At 37.6% G+C, this 13,981-nt stretch overlaps 4 protein-coding genes across 4 annotated transcripts; 1 reads left to right on the forward strand and 3 right to left on the reverse strand.

The window, feature by feature from the left end:
- Positions 1–1,531: 1,531 nt before the first annotated feature.
- Positions 1,532–4,661, reverse strand: LOC111484449 (fibroblast growth factor receptor). The gene is made up of 3 exons (XM_023131050.1): positions 4,135–4,661; positions 2,831–3,917; positions 1,532–2,300 (listed from the first exon to the last, which is right to left on the reverse strand). The coding sequence occupies exons 1-3, from the start codon at positions 4,509–4,511 to the stop codon at positions 2,007–2,009; spliced, it is 1,758 nt and encodes a 585-aa protein (XP_022986818.1). The 5' UTR covers positions 4,512–4,661; the 3' UTR covers positions 1,532–2,006.
- Positions 4,662–6,174: 1,513 nt separating this feature from the next.
- On the forward strand, positions 6,175–8,089 carry LOC111484477 (UDP-glycosyltransferase 87A1-like). Its single transcript, XM_023131100.1, has 2 exons — positions 6,175–6,778; positions 7,160–8,089. Exons 1-2 carry the CDS (start codon positions 6,286–6,288, stop codon positions 8,041–8,043), a joined length of 1,377 nt encoding a protein of 458 aa, XP_022986868.1. The 5' UTR covers positions 6,175–6,285; the 3' UTR covers positions 8,044–8,089.
- Positions 8,090–8,692: 603 nt separating this feature from the next.
- LOC111484539 (LOB domain-containing protein 12-like) lies at positions 8,693–10,229 on the reverse strand. Its single transcript, XM_023131190.1, has 3 exons — positions 10,153–10,229; positions 9,088–9,248; positions 8,693–9,004 (listed from the first exon to the last, which is right to left on the reverse strand). The coding sequence occupies exons 1-3, from the start codon at positions 10,184–10,186 to the stop codon at positions 8,750–8,752; spliced, it is 450 nt and encodes a 149-aa protein (XP_022986958.1). The 5' UTR covers positions 10,187–10,229; the 3' UTR covers positions 8,693–8,749.
- Positions 9,949–13,444, reverse strand: LOC111484471 (glucan endo-1,3-beta-glucosidase 9). The gene is made up of 2 exons (XM_023131091.1): positions 13,066–13,444; positions 9,949–11,384 (listed from the first exon to the last, which is right to left on the reverse strand). The coding sequence occupies exons 1-2, from the start codon at positions 13,410–13,412 to the stop codon at positions 10,271–10,273; spliced, it is 1,461 nt and encodes a 486-aa protein (XP_022986859.1). The 5' UTR covers positions 13,413–13,444; the 3' UTR covers positions 9,949–10,270.
- Positions 13,445–13,981: the final 537 nt, after the last annotated feature.

Below are 13,981 nucleotides of genomic sequence, written 5' to 3' on the forward strand. Positions count from 1 at the left end.
TCGCTACATCTGCCCTTTATTTTCCTTTATTTATTTATTTATTTATTTTTACTTCATTTAATATAAGCTCCCAAATTCTTTTTTTTTTTTTTTAAATTAATTATTATTTTATTACAAAGTTGCTATTGGACACTGTTGTCTTTTTTTAGAATATCTACTCGAGCTTATGGCATACGAAGTCAAGATATGTATTACATTGATAATTATATAATTAATTAAATTCAAATAATTTGCAAAGGTGGGAGCTTAAAATCACGATTAATTGTCAGAGTTTCTAGCTAATATTAATGCTTATAATGTACCCGATCTCTAGAGAGTGACAAGAACCAAAATACTTTGTTTCACAAAAATGTGGGCTCTCGTTGATAAACCCTAAAGCCTAACTTAAAATAATATTTGAATTCGAGGACTTAAATAATTTGCTTTTATGATTAAAGAAAAGATAATACATTTGTAAAAAATAAACGAGTCTCACTTCTTTAAAGATTAGAAATATATATATATATATATATATATATATACACGAAACTTATGATATTAATTTTTATTTTTGATATTGTTTTTAAAATAAATAAAAAAGAAAACACAAAATGAATCTTTGTTTTCACGTGTGCTATTTAATGCTTACCAAAACAACAAGCCTATAAATGACTACACACAGTTTATAATTTAATGTAAATGGAATAAATAAACAAGAACATAATAAGAAAACATTCAAAAAAAATTTATTAAAAAAAAAACTTTTAAATTATATTTTAAAATAGAAAATAGCACGACCCCTAAATCATAAATGCAGGCACTAATTCAATGCCATTTTGTTTTTTATTTAATTTTAAATTATGTCTGTATGTATGTATGTATTAACGGCCTAAAAAATTGAGGTTTCCGAAAAATGAACCAAGCCGATTAAAGTCAACCAAGATAATAAAAGACAAATTCAACTAACAAAAGAGTAATTTTAATATGAGTAAAATCAAGCAATTCTTAGGTAGACAATCAACCATAATGAATCCAATTAACATGTTTCCACCTAATTAAAATTTTGTGATTTAGAAAAATTAAAAAACATGCTCTCAGTGACTTTGAACACAAGTCATGTTATCAGAAAAGGTGTCATCGAGATCATGTCAACATGTTTTGGCATGACTTCGACACACGGGTCACATTACCATCAAGGGTATTGCATAGATCATGGCAACATGTTTTGGAGTGACTTGAAACACGGGTCACATTAACACTTATGCCCTAAGCCCTTGTTGGTAATTTGACTCATGGAGATCATGTCGACCTGCCACCCGTCAACACAAAATGTTCCCATGTAACGAACCATAAATCGATTGTAAGTCATAACCTGCCCTGTTCTTTTTCTTCCTCATAAATTCAATAAAGTTGGCACACAAATATTCATATTAACATGTTAGGAATATAAGAAGCAAGCAACAAAAGTAACTTGTGTGCTCTCTCATATGGTTTTAAAGCATAAAGGTAAGAACTAGAAGAAATCAGACTACCATTTCTTCGTTGCTACAGATTTTCCACATAAAACCATATCATATAAGATTAAATTTACATTAACCTATTCTGGCAGTGATTTAACAATTGGAATCTCTGTAAATATCATTTCTTTCCCTATCTACCCCTTCATAGATGGCTAGCTACACAGAATCTGCTTCAGTCATAGATTAAATGATCTCTTAAGAATCCATTCTCCATCTCATACAATACAGATATGAACTTTCTCTCAAGATCTTTCTTTGTCATCTTCCTGCTTTCAGGGTGGTGGTAACTGAGTAAGAGGGTTGGTTTTCCTATATGGTAATATTGGGTTTTCTTTTTTTCTTTTCTTTTTTTTTTTTTTTTTTTTTTCCTTTATGAGAAGTAGATGGATTAATATCCTAACAACACAAACTTCTCACATCTATATTGAAGGCAGAGCATAAGGAATCCTTTACAATAACTTGAGTAAACATTTTGAATTAATTTAGATTAAGAGGAATCTACTTACTTCATTTATGATTGTTATTGTTGGAGTCCAGCAGCATTGATAAAATTTCGGAGAATTGTGGGCGCTTCGATGGGCAATTGTTCCAGCACCTGGTCATCAGAGCTTTCAGGGTGGACGGGCAGTCCTTTGGAACATCAGGTCTTAGACCACAAGCAGCTATACCAACTGCCGCCTGCACTGGCGAGTATGCGCCATATGCTGCCTCGCCAGTCACCATCTCCCATATTACCATTCCAAAGCTGTATACATTGCTCATCCATGTCTCGTTAACACTCTCCGGGTCACCAGCAATAATCTGTGCCAAGCCAGATAGAGCAACAAATACAATTCAATAAAACCTGTCTCGTTAATTACTCTAAATGATAGTAATGACAATTGGAGATGACATCTAAAGGAATTTCAAATTTCTTGGAAGAAAGGAGCAGTGCTTTAAGATGGCGGGCTCCACAAAGTGGCAACAATTCAAAGTTTCGGCCAAACAGATGGTGCAGTGAAATCTAAATCTTAATGGTCTAAAGAAAATGAGAGGTCCTAGACAAATATATATACTGATAGGTAAAGCATCATAGATCATGACGGTATGCTATACACACTGGACCAACATGGAGAAAGTGACATAAAGTCTCTTTAATTGGAAAGGGACTCATCCCATGCGGTTTAGTGTAATGAATCCAAAGAGTAATAAATTCATTAAAAAAAAGCGAGTAGATATTGAGCTATTCAGCTAAAAGCAAAGAGACATATGTTTGGTTCTTTTCAATGCATACTATAGTTGAAACTCGCTTTAGATAATACCAGGTGCAATCAGAGTTATAGTGAACCGACCTCAGGAGCTAGCCATCGATACCCATCGGTCTCGTATTCCATTGCCTCGCCTAAGTTTCGGCATGCAGTGAGTATGCCCATGTCTCCCAAACAAGCATTGCCGTTCTTATCTAACAAAATTCTCTGTGTATTAAGATCACGATAAGCAACACCATGGTCATTTATGAATTTGATCCCTTCTACAACATCAACAGCAATCCTGGTTATTTCTTTCATTTGAAGCCTTTTATTTTTCAGCATCAATTCATGGACTGATCCGCCCTCCATTAGTTTGGTTACCACACACAGGCCATGATTTTCATCAATACAAACACCATAGAACATCAGAATGTTCTTGTGCCCACATGTCATCAGCTCCAACAAGTCCTTTCGGAGCTCAAACTTGTAAGAAACTCCCTTTTCACACCCTTTAATCTTCTCTATAGCAACTCTTCTGCCCTTGTAGACTCCCTTGAACGAGTTGGGTCCAATCTGATCAGTGAATTCAAGATTCTCGGAGCTTAGCAGCCATTTACCCAATTCATGTCCACCAGATTGGACTGTTTGCCATTCATCGACAGTTACAGTAAAGGATGAAGTTGATAATGGCATTTCAATCTGTAAATTTTCGTTCAAATTCGAGTTCTCAAAACCACTTCTGCAATTTTGATCAACAGCATCCTCCTCAATTTCTCTCAGATCTTTCCCCCCAGTGTTACCTTCTTGGCATCCACAAAATCCAAATGGGAGCTTCACTGTATTAGTTTTCGGCTTCTTAATAGCCAATTTAAGAGCATTTTCAACCTTGGATTTGAAGAGTTTCTCCTGAGCATCTAGATTTACAAAAAAGATGACTCCAAGACTAAATTTCTTCTTCTCAAAAATCTGTATTTTCTCACAGCGAATGCCAGCGCTCTCCAACGCTCCAGACATCGCTGACCATGAAACTGAAGAGTTGCAAGCAAACGTGAGCTTTATTGTAGGTTTTTGAACGTCATGATTCGTCACTTCTTGAAATAAGATGGCAGGGTGGTCATAAACAGATGCCTGTTCTATCAATTTGATGTGGAGAAAGACATCTTTCATGTCAAACCCCGCCTGAGCATAACTGTTCATAATAGAAAACAAAAGATGATAAAATACAGAATTAAGAGGATTAGAAAATGTTTACGAAACAGATATATGATCCATCGTCAATTAAGACGCTGAGTTACTAGACTAGCTCCAATCAATTCGCGATAATATATATCGTTCTTTTTCAATCCATCTCTGCAGTTAACACGAATTTAAACTTACAACAAGACATTACTAATCAGAGTCCATACCTAAGAGGCAATGAATCGTAATGCTTGCGAATATTGGAGACGAGCTTTTCCGGCAACTGACTGCCAGGATAGAGCTGAGTAAGATTCCGCACAACACTCCCCCAGACAGCCTTCTTAGACCCCTCGGTTTTCGTAGGTGAGGGATCGCGAACAGAGTCCAGATTCAAGGAGTTTTTAAGCGACGCTACCGCCTCCGACACGTTCCGACTAAATCTCTGCAACCGTTTCTGCATCGCCGACGACTCCTTCTCTCCGACGGCCAACGAACTCTCCGACTTGGAGCCTTCCGATCTATCCTGCGTCCTCATCAGCACCTGCTCCACCAAATCCTCATCAGTACTAGCCCTACTCGACCAGCACTCCAATGCCGTCTCCATGGCTCCGCCGTACCAGAGTCCGTTCACTACAACTACATGGAGAAGAACACGATGAAAAACTGCGGCAGATTTGTGAATCGGAGAGTTTTTTTATTTGAAGTTCAGAGCGTGAAAAATGGGTAAAAGGGAAGAGAAGATTGCATTAGATTGTTGTACAGTCTCAAGAGTGGTATTGTTATGGGCGGTCTAGCATTAAATATGTGAGAGTGATAATCCAGTGTACATGAAGTCCATGGAGGTTGATGCTGCACCTCCGATCTGATGTGACGGCGGGGGGATCATCATGATGGTGATGTGTATCATTGTGAACGTGATGATGTCTATGGAAGCCACGTGGGACCTTAGGAAATTGATTGTTTGCCTGTGTCGAATTGGTCAATTTTCTCCACGTGGCCTTCTCTTATTGGAGCCAATATTTTAAGTCAAGTAGCCAATACCATGTGAGACGTATGGTCATGTTTTAATTATATTGCAATAAGAACTCTATAATTATTTATTTTAAAAAATATATAAAAATTATTTTCATAGATTTCTTTCGGTTAGGTCACATCAGGTCCCTCAACCTTAATAAAAAAAAATTAAGCTCATCGTTAATAGATATTATTCTCTTTAACCTTTATCTTCCCGCTTCCTTTAAAGTTTAAAAACGCATCTATTAAGAAGAGGTTTTCACACTTTTATAAAGAATATTTCGTTCCTGTTTCCAACTAATGTGGAATCTCACACCTTTCCATTCCCATCTATCGACGAGTTTGATATCGTCATTGTTGCATCTTTAACGAACTAAACTATCATTTGCTTTCGATGAACTATGTTGTCGCCCCTCACCCAAACCCGTCATTTTCCTATAATTTTTAAATGATTGTATATAACTACTTGAATTTTACCTATGAAGTAATGAAAAAGGGTAAAGACAACCAAAAGGCATGTGAAATTACCAAAATAATTTTTTTAAAAAAAGCCTATAATTAATCATAAATACGAAATTGAGTAGGGTAAAAATTTAAAAGTCGAGTAAAATTGATTAGGGTTAAAATTAAAAGGTTTAGTGTTTAAAATAATAAAAGTTTAGATTAAAAGTAACTTTATTTTTATTAAAACTTTTATTTTTTAATTTTTAATTTTCTATCTATTTGATAAATTAAAAAAATTAAAAAAATAAATTATATATTAAATATAAAATTAAAATTTACTTTTAATAAAACTCTCAAATTTTATTTCGTGTGTTTTAATTTTAAACGATTAGAACATAAATTAAAATAATAATTATTATTATTATTATTAAATATTAAAAATAAAAACTGAAAGGACCAAGAAAAACCATGTGGGGATGTCGTGTCTGAAACATGGTCCACAGTTTTCGCTTAATGTTATTCCAATGGCGAAATCATGGCCGTCGGTGGAGGGCGATCATGGGGAGAGAAGGGGGGCATATTCCAATGCGGTCGGTTGTAAGTTGGGCCCCTGCCGAACTTGATTTTTCTAATCATATGTCAGCATCAACGGCAGTCTCCATCGTGGAGTTGGGCCTTTTCTGGAAGGCCTAAATTAAAAGAGTTAAAATGTCTCGACGCAGCTCAACACGTGTTCGAATTTATGAAATTCATACAATTTTATCTAATATTTTTACCTATCAATATTCACCACGGTATTTACAGAACTATTTTTACGGTTGTTGGGTAAATGTAATATTTAGGCACCGTGACCGTTATCCTTATCCGACTGCCCCTTCTTCTTCCTCCACAGTCCACACTTCCATTTTGGTTCCCTGAAAATGGCTCCGGCCACTTCTTCAACACGGCGGCTCACCCACCTCGCCGCCGTACCCTACCCTGGAAGAGGCCATATCAACGCCTTCATGAACCTCTGCAAGCTCCTCTCTCTCAAAAATCCCGACCTTCTCATCTCCTTCATCGTCACCGACGAGTGGCGCACCTTCCTCGCCGCCGTTCCCAAACCCCAAAACATCCAATTCCTCACTTTCCCGAACGTCATCCCCTCTGAGCTCGGCCGCGCAGACGACTTCCCCGGTTTCTTCCGAGCAGTCAACACCGTAATGGAGGCTCCCGTTCAGAATCTACTCACCCACCTCCACCCGCCGCCGGTGGTTATCGTCGCCGATTCCTTCCTTACGTGGGCGACCCGGTTGGGTAACCGCTTCAATATTCCGGTGGCTTCATTCTGGCCCATGTCGGTTACAGTTCTCTCCATATATTACCATTTCGACCTTTTGGAGGAAAATGGCCATTTCCCAGCTGACCTCTCAGGTACTCCAAAATATTCCCGTTATTGAATTTGTTATCATTAGAAATCACCGACTATTCGCCCTATCCTACTGATTTTGTCCACTTTCAGCCTCTCAACCATTCACACCTCCAACAAAATACACTATAAAACTTTCACGACGGTGGTCTATATATCTCTCAAATAGTTTCTTCTTAATAGTGTTCGGCTCTTTTCTTCTGAGCCCTCGAACAAAATACATCATTTGATTTTGGCTACAAGTTCGGCTTCCAATTCTCTAGGTCCATTTTGAACATAAAATTATGGGCAAATTTATTTTATTATTATTGTTATTATTTTATTTATTTATTATTATTTATTTTTTTTTTTTTTTGACGAAAATGTGTTGTTTTTTTGTTACTTAGAGCGTGGTGGAGAGATTGTCGATTATATTCCCGGAGTTTCCGAGACTCGTCTGGCCGATCTTCCCACTTTCTTCTCCGGCGATGGCCGGAAAGTCATCGATTTAACATTGGAAGCGGCGCGTTCTATTGACAAAGCCCAATTTCTCATCTCCACCTCTGTTTACGAGCTCGAATCCTCTGTAATCGATGTTTTGAAACAGAAATTTCCATTCCCAGTTTACACGGTCGGGCCCTGTACACCATATTTCGAGCTTGGAAGCTCGGCCCCAAACGGCTGCGGCGGCGGCACAAACAACTATCTCCGGTGGCTGGACTCCCAATCAGAAGGCTCTGTTCTGTACGTTTCGCAGGGGAGCTTTCTTTCAGTTTCGAGTGCCCAAATGGACGAGATCGTCGCTGGCGTGAAAGCCAGCGGCGTTCGGTTCTTGTGGGTGGCGCGTGGGGACGACGATCGATTGAAAGGCGTGAATGGGGAAACTGGGATGGTGGTTGAATGGTGCGAGCAATTGAGGGTTCTGTGCCACAACGCCGTCGGGGGGTTTTGGACTCACGGCGGATGGAACTCGACTCTGGAAGGGGTTTACGCCGCCGTTCCGATGCTGACATGGCCGATATTCTGCGACCAAGTTCCGAACAGTAAGAAGATTGTGGAGGACTGGAAAATTGGGGTCCGATTTGAAGCAGTTGGGGGTAGGAATTTGGTGACGAAAGTGGAGATTGCGGAGTTTGTGAAGAGATTTATGAACTCAGAGAGCGTTGAAGGAAGGGAGATGAGGAAAAATGTGATGAAATTCAGAGAGATTTGCCGGCGAGCGGCGGCGGAAGATGGTTCTTCCGATGCCAATATTGATGCATTTCTCAACCAGATTTCCACCTCTTTATGATTTAATCTGATTGTTTATTTTTGGCAATTATAAATAATAATAATAATTTTTTAAAAAAAAGTACCTACGAAGAGTCTTTCACATGTTTTTCAATTTTTTATTGTTGAATTTATTTATTTTCCAATTTTCTTTACATATATATTTTTAAAAAATATTATAAATGAATGTATGGTTCGTGCTGCTTCTTTAATTAATCAACTCTGACTCTTCTGTCCGTACACATTCTAGGTTATTAAAATCCCACTCTTCTAAAAAGAGCATTTCTAATGTTCATATGTCTGATAAAATGGAAAAGTCTGAGACGTTTTCCTTCGATGTCTTCTTACTCGAGTTTATGGAGGAGCAGGGATTGGTCAGTTCTATTACAATAGAATCCTTTGGTAGTGGTGTTAAGAAAAATTCGAAAGGTGGCTATTATTATGAAAACAATATATTCATTGTCTGTAATTTTGATGTTACTTTACTTCCGACCAAGCTCAACCTTCCTATGATATGCCCACCTCTTGATTGGAAGAGTGCGTGGTTTTTAATCAATCATATATATATATATATATATATATATATACATATATACATATATAAAGGAGAGTAGGGTGGGACGTGTAGGGAGAATATAATCTCCATTTTCACTCCTATTTAGCCAATCACAAGGTAAAAAGAACGATCGTTACTCACTTGAGCTTTGAGTACTCATGAGTGATCAAACTTACTTACTTGAATATTCAAACATGTAACTTTGATCTATTCGGGTCGTCGAGAATGTCATCGGAGCTACTGGTTGCTGCATTTGAAAGCTTAAGATCTCCGCCTGTGCTTCTGCTAGTTGCATTTCCAATTGGAACACTTGATTTTGCAGAAATGAGATTATTCCTACCCATCCATATACTGGATCTCGCATTCTAGCATTTGCTTCATATACTATACTATTCACAGTATTCGCTCTCTGATCAACTGAGATCTTCTAAATAAGATCAACGCACCATTTACAATATGAATAAGCAATCATACAGTTAAAAACTAAAATGTTAGAAATTCGAGTCAGACCTGCAACATTTTTCTGACATTGCTGGTGCCAAAGATCTTATGAACAATGGCGAACTTGAGAGGGTCATTCGGAGGGAAATATGGGGCAAAAATGCAGTCCTTTGTGCAGCGCCGCCGTAGCAATTTGCAGGAGGCGCATGGCGATGATACACAATAATCTTCTTTTATGCATCAAATTTCACTAACTCAGCTTGATTTCTTGTGGATTAAATCAATAGATTTTCATTAAATAGAAAGAAGAAGAATGTTATTTGGTTTAGCTGTTCTTATTTAGGCAAGAACATTATCAAGTAATCTCATATATAAGATCGAATAAAAACGAAGCAAATAAAGCAAGAAAATAAGAAACTCATTGAAAGCATGAGCTTGACTAATGAACACCTAGAAAAATAGGAATAGGAATGAAAGAACACGCTTGGAGCGTCAAAAATATTAACTTAATCAATCACATTTTTTTCGATTTGAGTTGAGCCACATAAAAGACATTGAAATCGTCTTTTTGAAGCTCTACGCTTCTAAAATGAACATTCAAACAGGTTTGTTAATAAAATATTAACGTGCTTACGTATTAGAACAAGTTTCAAATTTCAAACAATAAATTCTAGGGAGAAGAAAAAACTCGACAATCAAGACAGTGTAACTTCGAAAGACTTACAAAGACTTACAAAACCACATGGCCAGTTCATACCCATACGTTTGATAATTATTTGATTTTTTGTTTAGAGCTATAATAGCTGAAATAGAGAAGCAGTTTCTAGCAGAAACCTAGAAATTGAGTTGTTTGAACTAACTGATAGTTGAATTCCTAGATCCAATGGCTAATGATCTGAACAAAATCTTGTCAATTATATGGTGAGAGCAGAGAAAATTGAGGCCATGTGATAAGGTAAATGGGAATCTATGTTCTTGTTAGACAATTATAACAAGAGGGTTCTTCAGTTCATGCGAGATTCTCTAACCTCAAAAAGCATTAGACAAAGTTAGCATCATGTTCTAGATATACATGGAAAATATACTTACTTTTCCCGACTCGAATCGGAACCAAAATGGAGAAAGGAAGCATACCACGAAATCTGGAGGTAGAGAGCCGTCTCCTCATTTGAAGATAACGGTTGATCCTGAAAAACGACTTGTTTCTTAGATCTCGAAGCTGTGATACAGCGTACAGGAAAGTCACATTGGTCTATTGGAGGTAAACCAGTTGATATAGCCAAAAAAGTGCTGATAATGATATTGTCTTCAGAAGAGAGGAAGCATCAAGTGAATGAGAATTCGAAGTTCGAATTTGAACAGGAAATCTGCAGTTACTGTTCGATGGATCGACCGTTGTGATCAGGGCCAACCCTCCGAAGTCACAACTGTCTGCTCTTTGATCATTCTGCTGATAGTAGCTATTGAATGCATAAGAAATATTACCAGGCCAAACAATATCAGAGCAAGATGCGCCCGGAACGAGCGCAGTGCAGTCAGCGACCGAACATGCCTCCAAAGCACTAGCACTTGCATTAGATAAATCTTTGTTGTTGTTGAGAACACACCATTTGGGGGAGAGGTACTCAACATTTTGGGCGTTCACAAGGCTTTTTGTGCCCTGACCGAAGTTTAGGTGGTACTTAGCTTGACCATCAAAAGTGAACACTCCCCAGTGTCTCTCAAATGGCCCAGTGGATATATTTCTCTGATCTTCGTCTAATATGCTTAAGATATAAGTCTCGAGTGGTGGACGACGAGGTCGTAGGGGGGTTCCTGATCTGCTGTGGATGAAATCCATCAAGCCTTTCATAAACGTTTCAGCTGTTGATGAGTTAGCATTCCATGCTCCATCAGTAGGCCACCCAATCTGTGCCACAACTATATCAACCATCGAAAACCCGATCTTTGATAAAGCTGCAACTAAGGTATCATAGCTTAATTCAAAGGTGTTTTTGTAAGTTCTACGGCTATCGTTATGGGGGCGTGCTGTTTCCTTGAAGAGGGTAAAGTCGAGAGAAATATTCTTGTTTTGACGCAGACTTAAGTATGGGGAAATGGTTGCAAAGAAAGGTGATCTGTGCGTGGTAAGAAATGTTAGGAGCTGGATCATTGTTTTGTTCAATTCAGGTCGGAAGTGTCCCTTCGAAGGAAGGCCAGATTCAGACAGAAACGCGTCGTAACTGCACGGGACTACAACTTTTATCCTACTCTCCAAGTTTACTTTGGCTATAGCTCCCTGGATGTTGGCGACTGCTCCCATGACATACGGATAATACTGATCCCCATAAGTTTGAAGAAATGGTTCATCTCCAACTGCTATGTATCTGCAAACATCATAGCAAGCATAAGAGAGAAAATGATACACATTCCAATCGAAAGGATATTAAAAAGTTTGGAGCTTCGTAGCTTTAGAGAGAGACAGATAAATCATTTGCTGATATGAGATTGATCACCCATCTAAGACCTAAATTAATCCAAAAATTTCTTAGTTATCACTGAACTGAGTAGAACTGACCGAATGTTAGAAGGTCAATAAGACGTTAGCTCAATCAATCTAAAAAAAGCAAGCAATTGGTTGCTCTAACCTCAAAAGTGAGAGGGTAACATTTGACAGTCATGACAACAACAAGAACTCAAGAATTGTATAAGAGCACACACGCCCACTGCTAATAGATATTATCCTTTTTGGACTTTTCCTCTTCTACTGCTAGCAGATATTGTCTTCTTTGGAATTTCCCTTTTCTCTCTTCGGCTTCCCCTCAAGGTTTTAAAATGCGTCTCCTAAGGAGAGGTTTGCACGCCCTTATAAGTAATGCTTCGTTTTCCTCTCCAACCAGATGTGAGATCTCACAATCCAACCACCTTTGGGGGCTAGCGTCCTTGCTGGCACATCGCCCAATACCTAGTTATGATATTATTTGTAATTGTCCAAGCTCACCGTTAGTAGATATTGTCCACTTTGGCCCGTTACGTATCACTGTCAGCCTCACAGTTTTAAACGCATCTATTAGGGAGAGGTTTCTACACCCTTATAAGGAATGTTTCGTTTTTCTCTCCAACCGATGTGGGATCTCACCGCTAGTAGATATTTTCCTCTTTGGACTTTTCTTCTTGAGCTTCTCCTCAAAGTTTTAAAACACATCTCCTAGAGAGAGGTTTCTACACCCTTATAAGGAATGCTTTGTTTAACTCTCCAACCATTGTGGGACCTCACAAACTGTCCTAAAAACCTTCTCAGAGAGGAAAAAAATGGGAAACAGTCAGTATTTCCTCTCTCCGAACAAGCAACAAGCCCCCAAAAATGTACCCTCAAACTCCATCTCACTAGAAAAATGACGTGGTATGTCCATTTCCTGGCATCTCACTAGAACAAGCAACAAGCCATTTTTGGGGGCTGGACAGTCCATTTCCTGGCATCTCACTAGAAAAATGGCGTGGAATACATTGTCTAATTTAGCTATGCACCCACCACAAAACAGAGTATAACCAGAAGAAAACTCCCACCCACCCCCCAGCATGTGAAATTATGAATATTAGCATTAATTACACAGGGAACATCAACAACATTATTGAAATTGCTCGAGACACTCTTTCTAAATTTAGGGTTAAGAATTTATTTCTTAGTTCAAGATCTCTCGTTGAATTGAATTGGAATATAGAAGACTTGTTCTTCCCATCATGAAGATGGGCCAATATTATGTACTTCGGTTTGGTAGCCATTAATTTCCTAAGCTATTAGTCTATTGCCGATATCTACTATCATTGATTGTGCAACCTTTGAAATAGGACATATAAATTGCAGGAGAAAATTAAACAAACAGACACGAAAACTATTCGTAATAAATTCAGTCTTCAATTGAAGCGTTGTTAATAGCCATTCGAGCTAATGCTCAATACGGAATGAATTCATCAGAATGAAAAAAATCTACATGCTCAAACTTCGAAGAAACCTAAACCAGAATGAACCAGATGATCAAGATCAAGAGATGGAGTTAAAAACCGTACTCGATTCGAACACCGCCTGTGGCGCCGGAGAGATACCTAGTGACATTATCGTGAACCCAACTTTCGGCAGCTTTTCTGGAAGAGTTTAGGATTTTGAGCATGAGATTGGGAATGCCGATGGTGACTTGAACATTGGAGCCAGATAAGGCCTGAAGGACGAGGGGATTGGGATCGAGAAGCTTGATTTTGGTGATGTTGTTAGAGTTCAAGAGGTCCACAACCTTGACCGGGGGAAGAGGGTTGGACGCCGCCGTGCCCCAGTTGAATCCGACGGCTGAGGCCGGAGAAAAGCTTAGGGCGGAGAGATTAATGAAGAAGAAGAAAATGAGGCGAAGATTCGGAGGCATTACTGAAGAGAGAGAGACAAAGAAATGTAGAATGTCGGAGTGGGAAAAGGGTTTTTAATGGGTTTTTTAAAAGTGAACAGATTTTTATTTTTTATTTTTTATTTTTTTGAAGAATTTTAGGATTTTTTTAATTAATTAATAAATCAAACCATCAACTTTAAAAAAATTGCAAACTCAACCCAAATATTTTGAGAACTAAATTCCGGACCCCTAATTTTTGTTACATTTACAAACTAACTTTTTATACATTAAATTATTATTTATAAAATTTATATACTTAGAACAAATGTCAAAATATACTTTATTAATTAAATTAAAATATGTATAATATAGGTATAAAATAAAATTTTAAATGGTTTGCTCAACCCAAAACTCTTCGTATTTATGAAAATGACCCGAGTGAATTTATAAAAAATATTATTTTTAAATTTATAAAGTATAATTTTTTTAATATTTAATGATGGTAGCTGGTGAGTTTTTAATTGATAAAACATTACCCAAAAATATTATTTGGGATCTCTAGATAATTTAAATATATGAAAAAACTAATTAATTAAAAAATTATATAT

The sequence above is a fragment of the Cucurbita maxima genome, unplaced genomic scaffold (assembly GCF_002738345.1).
Source record: "Cucurbita maxima cultivar Rimu unplaced genomic scaffold, Cmax_1.0 Cma_Scf00009, whole genome shotgun sequence".
NCBI lineage: Eukaryota > Viridiplantae > Streptophyta > Magnoliopsida > Cucurbitales > Cucurbitaceae > Cucurbita > Cucurbita maxima.

Excerpts from the sequence above, each read along its gene's own strand:
- LOC111484477 (XM_023131100.1), top strand. The coding sequence starts at position 6,286 with ATGGCTCCGGCCACTTCTTCAACACGGCGGCTCACCCACCTCGCCGCC. Across the intron at positions 6,779-7,159 it reads TTTCCCAGCTGACCTCTCAG|AGCGTGGTGGAGAGATTGTC; the intron begins GTACTCCAAAAT and ends TTTGTTACTTAG.
- LOC111484471 (XM_023131091.1), bottom strand. The coding sequence starts at position 13,412 with ATGCCTCCGAATCTTCGCCTCATTTTCTTCTTCTTCATTAATCTCTCC. Across the intron at positions 11,385-13,065 it reads ACAGGCGGTGTTCGAATCGA|ATACATAGCAGTTGGAGATG; the intron begins GTACGGTTTTTA and ends TGATGTTTGCAG.
- LOC111484539 (XM_023131190.1), bottom strand. The coding sequence starts at position 10,186 with ATGAGGAGACGGCTCTCTACCTCCAGATTTCGTG. Across the intron at positions 9,249-10,152 it reads CTCTACCTCCAGATTTCGTG|AAGATTATTGTGTATCATCG; the intron begins GTATGCTTCCTT and ends GATGCATAAAAG. Across the intron at positions 9,005-9,087 it reads ATGTCAGAAAAATGTTGCAG|AAGATCTCAGTTGATCAGAG; the intron begins GTCTGACTCGAA and ends GATCTTATTTAG.
- LOC111484449 (XM_023131050.1), bottom strand. The coding sequence starts at position 4,511 with ATGGAGACGGCATTGGAGTGCTGGTCGAGTAGGGCTAGTACTGATGAG. Across the intron at positions 3,918-4,134 it reads TACGATTCATTGCCTCTTAG|TTATGCTCAGGCGGGGTTTG; the intron begins GTATGGACTCTG and ends TATTATGAACAG. Across the intron at positions 2,301-2,830 it reads ATCGATGGCTAGCTCCTGAG|ATTATTGCTGGTGACCCGGA; the intron begins GTCGGTTCACTA and ends GGCTTGGCACAG.